The 10,705-nt window shown below is 42.9% G+C and overlaps 1 protein-coding gene across 6 annotated transcripts; it reads right to left on the minus strand.

The window, feature by feature from the left end:
- Nucleotides 1-999: 999 nt before the first annotated feature.
- On the minus strand, nt 1,000-10,652 carry LOC124176018. Of its 6 annotated transcripts, none has more exons than XM_046556788.1 (7): nt 10,518-10,652; nt 8,850-9,100; nt 5,970-6,198; nt 5,403-5,564; nt 4,797-5,004; nt 3,805-4,000; nt 1,000-2,912 (listed from the first exon to the last, which is right to left on the minus strand). In XM_046556788.1, exons 2-7 carry the CDS (start codon nt 8,939-8,941, stop codon nt 2,720-2,722), a joined length of 1,080 nt encoding a protein of 359 aa, XP_046412744.1. In that variant the 5' UTR covers nt 8,942-9,100; nt 10,518-10,652; the 3' UTR covers nt 1,000-2,719. The 6 variants fall into 6 exon arrangements, with proteins under 6 accessions (XP_046412744.1, XP_046412745.1, XP_046412746.1 ...); XM_046556789.1 differs by having other exon boundaries at nt 8,850-9,089; nt 10,518-10,651; XM_046556790.1 differs by having other exon boundaries at nt 8,850-9,043; nt 10,518-10,644.
- Between the last annotated feature and the right edge of the window lie 53 nt (nt 10,653-10,705).

A 10,705-nucleotide genomic window follows, 5' to 3' on the forward strand; every position in this document is an offset into this window, starting at 1 on the left:
TACCATGACGAGGTAAAGATATAAGCTAGCTAACTTTCTAGTGTAATCTAACTTTACACCTATTTTACGTATACCTAGACGCCAATTATTTATTAATAATTTGCGTACTCACTGATTCATTTCCGAAGGTCGGTCAGAACGACTTTTACATATTTGTCAGATTTACCGAGATGACGACTCCAAGAATTAACACTACGAGTATGCCTATATATTCAACCTTCGAACCATGCGATAGGAGTAGTAATACGAGATCCACCGCCTCTATTATGTTCTATACATACCCTAGCAACTCCTTAATTATCGTATATTAATTTCACAATAGATTGTTCGGCTATAAATTTGACTGTAGATATGTTTATTTAATATTGCCGTATCAACTTTCTACAATGTCGAAAATTTCTTGTACACATTCACGAGATTTGTTGGAAAATCTGCGAATTACACTTGAAGATACTTGAAAATTTTCAACAATGTAATTAATTAACGACAAACTAACGAACAATACTAAAATAATCATTACGCTAGCTTGTCGACTAATAAGTGCAGTGATCTCTGCTAGTCCCTAACTGCTTCAACAGTCTATGTATCATACCTAAACTGGGTATTCCAACATTATCTATTCCGCATGTCTACAATATGTGATATTATTCGCGACATGGAATCGTCTAAAATTTTATTTCGTTTGAAAACTGACCTTTATTCTATAAACTGCTCGTGCACACAGTCAGATTAAATCTGCGAAATCCGGTATATTTGATATCGTCACAAATCATTCAAGGTGTTACTATGCAGCTTAAAATCATTCCTAATTCCTAATTAATATGCATGTTCTGACCCATCGCAACCCTAGCTTGTACAGACCGCGCATTTTCCGTTCGCATACAGTAATCGTACGTAAGTAGCACCATAATTGGATATAATCACGAGGAAAACGTATGACAATATAGGTGTGTGCAATTATTCCTCGCTCAGGAACGGGGTAAATAAAATGATAACAAAAATAATAAAATCCCTTTTGATTAAATGCTGCGAAAATATATAAAAATTCTTGAATCACAATGTATACAGTTACTTCGGCACGTTATAATGTCAATAATGTCAATCCATGGTAACCAGAACACTGACGTCGTCATCCTCGACTCTAACGGTCGTATAAAGCTTACCAACAGTCCGACACTTCTTTATTTTAGCCCGTTGATTCCTCGCTATTGACAGCCATCCGCTCCCCCCGCTTGGATTAACCTGGACAACGGTATCAAGCTGATTTCTGCTCGATCCACTCGGTGATTTGTGGAGTTTCGTGATTGCATGATTTCGTCTCCTGACCGGATCCGGATCGGCGCTCGGTCCCGCTTGATTTCCAGTGATCCAGCTAGTCTCCGACGAAGAGGTTCTCCTCAGTTTACCGCGAAGTTTAAAACCGGAAAATCCGGTAGACGGAAGATCGACGTCGGTGTCGGTCATCTCGATCGATACAGATTGCCCAGGATCTCCTAGCGAAGATTCACCCGCGGTTTCGGACCTTTCAGACTTCGACGAGGGTGGGATCAACGGATAAGTCGGAGAACGTTTGGTGGAAACCGTCCAGCCGGTACCGAGAAACTGGGATCCCGTTATACCGAGCTTTCTGGACCAACTGTTCGACTTCTCGTGTTTCTCCGTACCCTCGGAGGAAACGGATCTCGGCGTCTGGTGAACAGGAACACGAATCTCCGTGACGTCGGGTATAGGATCGGTGGAATGGTGCTCAAACGAGGAATTTGTCGATCCGTAATCCTTCACCGAAGTGGAATTCGAATCGTGAGTTGGGGCGGATGGAGATTTTGATAGAACTCTGTGCTTCATCCCGGTTCTCGGATTGTCGAGACTGGACCTGGCAGCATTGGCGAAACTTGAGCGGCGGCTGCGAGGCAAATTCCACTCCGCGAGTCCGTGTTGCCTCGTAAAGGAGTCGATCCAGTCGGAAGACGGAGGCGCGGTGCTCGGGCCCTCAAAAGTCCACTCGATGGTCGCCGACCTTGAAAATTTGGGTCTACTTGAGGCCGCCGTATTCCCGGACTCTTCGACTCGTTTTGGACCCAGATGTTTTTCCTCGATGGATACTTGCGGGCTGTTGTTCCTCTGGCGGATGGTTCGTCCCATGTGCTTGGACCCTGTAGTGCGACCCGAGTAGCCCGGATTTTCGAACGACATGCTCGATTTTTCGTAGTTAGATTGTCTGGTGGGTATAGGTCTGCCTTCCTCTTTGCCTCCGGTCGACGTCAGGTCAACCGCAAACTGTCTACACATTTTTTTGTCCCTCTGAGCTCCCCTCGCACCCCTGCTTCGGTCACTGTCGACCATGGTTCGACTCGCTTCGACGGTCACGGGGCCCCGAAAAGTAAAGCCTGGGGCTCGAGTCTTCGGGTATCGAACTCTTCCTGGTCTGTCAGCCGGGATGTACGACTCGTAGGACGCGTCAGCTGATTTTCCGGCGTCGGCAGCGTCGGAATTTGAATCCGCGATATCTGGTCGAGCGGGTGACTGGCGCGCGGGGAGATTTCCGATCGCCTTGAACGTCCAGTCGGGGGTTTCTTCGCCCGAGGAAAGCGGGGACGAGGTAGAAGAAACCGACGACGTGGGTACGAGCGGAAGCTCAGAGGGCCGTGCTCGCCGTACTAGCCGTGCAGGCAGTTTGTACGCCGGGTGCCGAGGCTGGACCCCCGACGTACGGCTACAGCTACGTGGAAGCCGCGTTGCTGATCGAAGTCGATTCAGTCGCTGCCGGCTGGGGCCTCTCGTCGAGGGAGTCGTACAGCGGGAACTCGCAGCATAATATGAACTTTAGGAACCACGGCACTTCGACGTATATCGACGGCGGGATCGGGATCAGCGGAGAAGTCGACTGCTTGTAGTACCTATAGTCCGGATTGCTGAAAATTCGAATCATTATTCATTCTGTAAGAGCTGAAGAGTCGCGAATTTCCTTTATTAAGGTAAGCGTACCAGTTATTGACTTTATCCCAATTATTGAGTTTTTTTGGTTGTCTGTTCGATCCTTAGTTCTAAAATTACCAAAAAATTGATTTGTAGTGTTCAACCCTTTAGCAATTGGTTTTAGTCATCGAGAAATTCACAATTGATGCCATCCATTTATAATTTTGGCGAATAAAAGAGTCAATAATTGGGTCTAAGCATGTCAATAACTAACCTTACATGGTCTGAGAAAATGGCTAATTCCAATTCTACTCCTCCAAGTACATAGTATTTTTACAGGGCATACTCAAAGGCCCCATTTATTCAAAGGATTTAAATATTTATCCGAAGTCGCCATTGTGGTTTGGTAACGCGTGATTGTCAAGAATAGTTTTATACCGTAAAGGTACTTCATTTTACTCGTCTTCGTCGGTATTTTTACACATGTGCACACAAATGCGCAAACACATACGAAATGATATAGATATCTGTATGCATGCATTGAAACTATCGGGTTTTAGCTGAGCCAAATAAAAATTTCGTTGCCAAAACTATTTCCGCGTTTGCCAAACCGTTCGTCATTTTTTTCTTTACAGTATTACAAAAACCACAATGACTGTTACAAACGCTTGACACCAACTGCAAAGACGGTCTCTTATAAGCCCGTAATCGTTAATCACCGATCGCACGAAACGTGGTTGTTAGTTTTTGGTCATTCGTTGGTTCTGATTTTTTACCGTTGAATAACGAGAACTGGCAGAATTGCCAGCAGTCGATTCAGGTCAGTAAAATATCGATGCAGTATACGTATATCCGAAGTTAAACGTAGCGATGCGGAATAATACTTACTCTCGGTATCGTTCGTCGGCTGATTTTTCCAGCAGAGGTATCCCAGAGACGAATAGAAGGAGCAAGGTCGTGAACAAAGGCGATGCGATGGCGACGTATTCAGCACCCTCAATTACGTTTAACGAAATTATGAATATTCCCCACCAAACGACGATTTCACCAAAATAATTTGGATGCCGTGAAAGCCGCCATAATCCTGAGGGATAAAAAATAGCCATCTAATTTTACGAAGCGCTCAAATCATAGAATCGGGAAGAGCGGTCAAAGGCCGGAACTTTTCTCGTCGAAAGACGTTCGGATCTTTGATCTCAGGGTTCGTACGCTTTTTGGAATCTGAAATTCCCTGACTTTTCTGGGTATTCCAGCCTGAAAATAGGATTTTTCTAGTAACATTTCATGACATATGCCACTGATTAATGACAATTCTTTTATATATTAATACTAATACCTTCAATATTATCTAGTTTCTAAACTGACTGTCTGACTATCAATTTACAAACGGCCTGCAATTTTCCGTAAGGAAAAATGAAACAAAATTTTGAGTGCAATTTTGTGTTCTCTCTTAAGATCGTCAGTACTTTGTATAAGAACGGGTTCGTTTCTTCGACAGACTTAAAATTCCGGAATTTTCTTCGAAATTCCCTGAATTTTGCCTGATTTGTTCGGCTATAAGAAATTCTCTGAGTTTTCCCGGTTTTCCAGGTTTTCCCTATGCGTACGAACCCTGGATCTCTTTAATTTTTTAATATCCAAGTCCCTGGCTGAAGCTGTGTGAAAACTAGGCACGATTACGCCACTCTCTCCAACGAAGTAATTATCAATAAACCGAACCCCGTCGGCGTGACTAGTCACGATCGATATCAGAAGTTGGTGTTATTAATAGAAGCCTGCGTTGCCTCCGTCATCGCGGGTCTGCGTAACGTATCGGCCGAAGGATGTTCAACTTCGTACCAATAACTTGATAAAATAAATACGAGCAAGCAGCTTCTCACCGTCGTTGCACCACTTTCCGTCGTTCACGGGGTCCGATCTGAAGGAGAACTTCTGAAGATCGGCATAAGTTTCGGCCAGAAGCCCGATGACGAAAAGTCCAGTTCCAGCGCTGTCCAGGGTCGTCATCGTCTTCGGTGCCGGTGGAATTTTGTGCCGCGGAGAATTTATGAATATCACCGGCAAACTAACGACAAATACCCAAACCGCCTGTGAACCAATAGTAAAAAAATCTGGTACATCAATGGCGATCTACTTTTTCGATGGAAATGAAAAATTCCAACATTTCATGCGCATGTACCACAAATGTTGCAGACCCCGCACCATTAAAGAGGTGGTCTGGCTCTGATTGTGGCGAAAGGTCGAACCGCACTAAACTTTACTCCTCCTTTGAGTACGAGAGATAAATTGAAATAAAGATTGTTGAAATTACTGGTGATGGATTCAAATCACTTTTGGTATTCTCCCGGCCATATTTGAGGTAAAAAAAAAATATTCATCGGAGGTAAGTAGCGAGAGATTTATTGTGTTTAAGCAGCTAGAAGTCGGCTCTTCAAAGATGTACGTACGTACGTCAAACTGACGTAGGGGATATATTTTGCACGTACCTGGAAGGTCCAGAAAACGGCGAAACGAATAATGTTACTCCGACGATCGTCGAACCTCTTGTCCCTTCCTATCTTTAGAATTCTATACAGCAGGTAGCCCGATAGTCGTGCACCCCAGAGACAGATGAAAATTGTAACCATCAATTGCCGACTATCGTAATTCTGAAAAAATAGTCGATGAAGTTATCTTCCCCGTGCTCATTCGACTTATTTCAACATTAAATATCTGAAACCACTTAGTTTGGAGATCACTTATGAATTGTTTAAAAACATAAATTTCATTGGGCGATATTGTGATATTTCAACAAATTTGTAGAACTTTCGTATAATGAAAATGCCCGTGTATATAATTGATCACCCAAGTTGAACAGTTTCAAGATGCAATATGTATAAGACCAAGGAACAAACCCACTGTGCAAACTTTGTTACATATCTGTAAATGCAACACGTGAATACTTCAAGTGAACAGGAAATTCATATACTCTCGGAGCGTACGGCACCTGCTTTTCCCGATAACTGGAAGGCTCGAGAGCATCCGGTTAAGGTAATCTCAAGATTTAAATGTACCTTTCCATCCTGACCAAGGAAGAAGGTGAGCAAAGCTATTATGACGAAGTTCGTTCCTCCCGCAAAGTCGGTGACCTTGTCGATCTGGAACGACGCAGCAATGATGAAAAAGATGAACTGCATCGCGACGGTGACGATGGCACTGATGGCTAGGTGATCAGCGTCCAAAATCTGAACAGCCATGTCCGGGGATTCTTGCGACCCCGCGGGCTCGCTCAGGCAGGTATCACTGTAACATTTTGAAAATTCAGTCGGCTTTGTTCACACAACGGGTTGATCTCGTGCATATTCAACATAGCGATTACAGAATTTAAAGGCCTCCACAATCCAGCATGATACCTATTGATTTTTTATACTAAGACATCCGACGGGCTCCGTGAACTGGGTCATGATGTTTCGACTGACTAGGGATCGAATCGCCTTACCGCGGTACGTCGGCACGTTGTACCTGCCTTCCAGCACTGCAATGACACTCCAACGGGTCGATTCAGTTTTGAGGATAAATTTTTATTCAACAAAAGTTCAAATGCCGACGGGCGTGTGTTTGACCCATTCAATCACAATATCGCGGACAAAATCGGCGACGAGATCGTTAAATTAGTTTTGAACCGCGCCTACGTACGATCTTCCAATTGTAAGATTACGTGACCGATGACATCACGAATGGTACTCAAAAGTTGAACTTGTACTATAAAAATTTCTATCTATTTACCAGGTCGATCCGTATATAACACCGCAGTAACAACCGACTATTTGCTGAACGAAAAGTGTCGGATCTCGTGCTCTGCGCAGTTATGAAACGTCCTTTCAATTGCGGTTCTAGAGGTAGATTGTAGCCCTTATAGGCATGTCGAACCGGTGAGAGATAACGAAAGATTGAGCTGGCTAGGCGCGATAAGCGCACTTCTCCGCGTTAGTCATTTAGCATAGGACGAGAAGAGCCCCACTTACGAGTGACACGCACACTATGGGCGCGAAAAACATTTTACGTAACTAATACACAAGCTGCGGGCGAGGTTTAGGCAATGGAAATGGAATGTTCGACCAGGCATGATTACACGCAAGGCGATAAAGTGCAACGATATTACAGGTATGTAATCGTTACCTTAAGCCGGGGATGAATATCAGGCATTGCCGCGGATCATTCCAGATCGGCAAGTTTGATCCGTGCGTTACTGCATGCGGGGCGCGAAACGGGGATGATAAATCTGTGCGGGCACTTTGTTTCTATGTATATTGTACACGCGTTTTTTGGGTTTCTTTTTTCAGAGTGCAAAACGTCACATGCTGTCGGAACTCGTGTTAGCCGCGCTCGCGATACTGACAGTGAGAAGCGGACTCCGGGAACGTGACGTCGCAGCCTCCGTAGAGGATCAATATGACCGCGCGAGAGTCTCGCTCAGACCGCGGGAGGGCAAACACCCGACCTGGTCAGCCGGCCTTAGCACACTGACACACTCCAAGAATCCTAGAACACTGAGCCGACGCCTGGACCAAGAGTAGAGCCCAGGTTTACGCCAGTCTACGCCAGTTTACGGCTATTGAATAAGGAAGGAGCATAGAGAACTGAGTGCGGACAATCGGTCACAAGGCGCAGGCGGGTTTTCACCCGCTTCGTAGGTATAATTACAGAAATTCGGGCTTAAGGGACAAGACGAAGAATTCTACGAACGTAACCCAATTTTATTTGTATTAATCAAGGAAAAAACCGCGCAGTTAGTAATCAGTGATTTTCCCCTTTATTCAGATATCAAGTGACTCGAAAGTATTTTTGGACTACTTGAATCTAAACAGTTTTATTTCCTCGTCGCAGACTGTCTTCAGCGAGCGGTTTCAAACTTTTTGCTTTAATTTACTAAAATACTAAGTCCTACTTGTGGGTAGGTAACTATTGTTTTTTCGTTGCCAGCAGGGTCGATCACAGAATTCAGATCATCAATCAATTTCGAACTTATTAACGTCAATTATTTTCCGTTTAAAATGATCTCTTCTCAAAATGGCAACGCAGAAGATAACTTTTAGAGTCCCTACAATCACGATCATATAAGCCTTTTTGCTATGCGCATCATTAGGAGGATCATAGTCGTATGATAGATAAGCAGAAAATTTTAAGTTATCAAACACTTCAAGGCCTGAATATTACGTAATATCTGAGTGAATAAATACGAACGTGCCAAACAATCCAGGCATTCGTATAAATCTGGACAACCGGCTAATGGCAATCAAGTTCCGGAAAACTTGGAATTTTTAAACATATTACTCATGAATCTCTGGTCGCCTTCAAACGTCATACATACTTGTTATTCATTCCCTTTTCGGAGCAGAACGCAATACTGGCATATCAACATTTTCTAATCTATCGGTTTAACGATAAACCAACGGGGACCAGATAGGAAAGTAGTGTGTGTCTTGGTACAATATCGATTTATTTACAACCATCCAATACCCGGCAAAGTACACCGTGTAGAAGGCGCGTAACAAGTATAAAATAGATGATGATGTCTGCCTGATTATCGGAACATATTATAGCAACTCACGTACGCTCAAGACTTCCTTTTACCTTCGAACTTATGACCAGAACGTTTTATTGAATTCCGATTTCTTTTCTTTCAAGTATCGTCTTGCAGCATATCTCATATACCCCCCTCCCGACTTTTCTCTCCAAAATGAGGACAGCTACGTATGAATTATGTAATAACTTTGAGTCATGAGATTTTACATAAAACGTGAGAAATTCGCGGTGATTATTGATAAGGATACAAACAAATTATGTTCTAGAAGCGTAACGCCTCATGCAGTTTCATGCTTTCAACTTCATACTCACATAGATATTTGTGAAAACAGTTTGCTGAGCAAGATTTGAAAGAAATTAGTACATACCTACTAAGAATGCCAACGGCAGAAAGGAAGAAATTCAACTCCTCTGACTGACGCATCGGAACGGCAGCGGGTGGTAAACTGTGATAATTCATCGACTGGCCTCCGTCCAATACCCAACACACGCCGCCGCGTGATATAACTTATTCGATTTTATGCATTCGTTTTGTTCGTATCTATCCCCAATTCCCAGACGTCTGAACAGAGAATTCACTGCGGTGATATCAGGAGTTGCATAACTTTCTGTAAAATACCTACGACAAATGACTCGAGGTTTTCAAGATCTCCTTCATCTGTAGAAATCAGTTACATTCCAAGCTTTTATTCGAATCATTGTGCAACGTGCAGCAAAACAAGCCTCATTTGATAAACAATACGCACATTGTCTATATTTGAACGCGTGAATTTGAATCCGGTTACACATATAAAACAAATAAAAAACAAAAAACAAACAATAAGAATAATTATATACCTTTCACATGATGCGTTTAAAACTATGTTTAACAGCGGCACTAACAGTCAACGTACAATTAAACTCGTGCCAATTCGTAATCCAAAATTAACAAAACAATATCTCGCCCCGTGTCAACAGTGTGCTCATCACGGGTGTATGAAAGGTTGCAGCCTTGATTGTACGCAGGGGTATCGTTGCATCCACAGAGTGACTATATGCATGCTACTTAGGGGGGTGCCCGGGTCGATTTCGACATTGACGTATATAACTCTAAATAGCAAAGTCCACGTATCTTAAAGACGAAAAAGACGTCATAGTCCCATTCTATACGCAATTCACAACAAAAATGCATCAACACATTTTCATTCGACGCAGAAATAAAGAAGTGGCTTGTACTCTACGAAATCGCAGTAGTAAATTCGTAGATTTCAATATGCCGTTTCCTTATTTCATCGTGAAATGAAAATGTATTGGAGTGTTTTTGTTCAGAGTTGCGTATAGAATGGGGCTCTTGAGCTCTTGAGCTCTTGTTTGAATTTGAGATACGTAGACTTTGATGTTTAGATATATTATATACGCCAAAGTCGAAATCGACCAAGGCACCTCCATAACAGAGATTTAATCCAACTAATGTCTTTACGCCATGGTTCGAAAAATAGAAAATGCATCGATTCAGGAGTATTAAAACCTAGGAAGTAGCTGTTGGCAATCAACCGAACGTATATCAAAACGAGCATTGATCGAAAAATAAAAGAATTGTAAATATGGTCGCAGGGTCAATAATGAAGAACAGCAGCCGTTTTAACAAACATAACATAACCTTTTACCCTATACGATTATACGAAACTATGGTAACAATTATTTATTTATACGGAGAGACATGCCTTCTATAGGTATTTGCATAGCCCCAAAATAGCATCCAAATTTGCGAAAGTAAACGTGCCTATAATAATGAACTGAAGCGATGGTGACTAGGGATTGAATAACAAATTTTTCGATTATGACACCAGTACTAGTTATTATCGTACGTATGTATTACGTACAGTGCCATTGGACGAAACAGAGCAACAGATTGCCAAGTATAAAATACTTCTAGGCAAGACAAACAACATATTTTTGCGCGATGTACTCGCTGCTATTTATACATGCTCATAATACACAGGTTAGAATTCGTTCGATGCCGTAGGCGAAGAGTCTAGTGGTAATTAAGTACTCACGTGCGTGGGCTGCGGATTTCGCGAGGGCGAAATAATCAGTGCGTCCTTCTACGTTCTACGCCGGAGGAAAACCCGTGTTTGTCGTGAGTGGGTAGCAGGATAGCTGAGAAAGAAGAAACGGTGAGCGGGATGCGCGACGAATTGTCGTAAAAAGTTCCGTTCACGCAACGATCGTAGGATAGGCGTGA

This window comes from Neodiprion fabricii, chromosome 2 (assembly GCF_021155785.1).
Source record: "Neodiprion fabricii isolate iyNeoFabr1 chromosome 2, iyNeoFabr1.1, whole genome shotgun sequence".
NCBI lineage: Eukaryota > Metazoa > Arthropoda > Insecta > Hymenoptera > Diprionidae > Neodiprion > Neodiprion fabricii.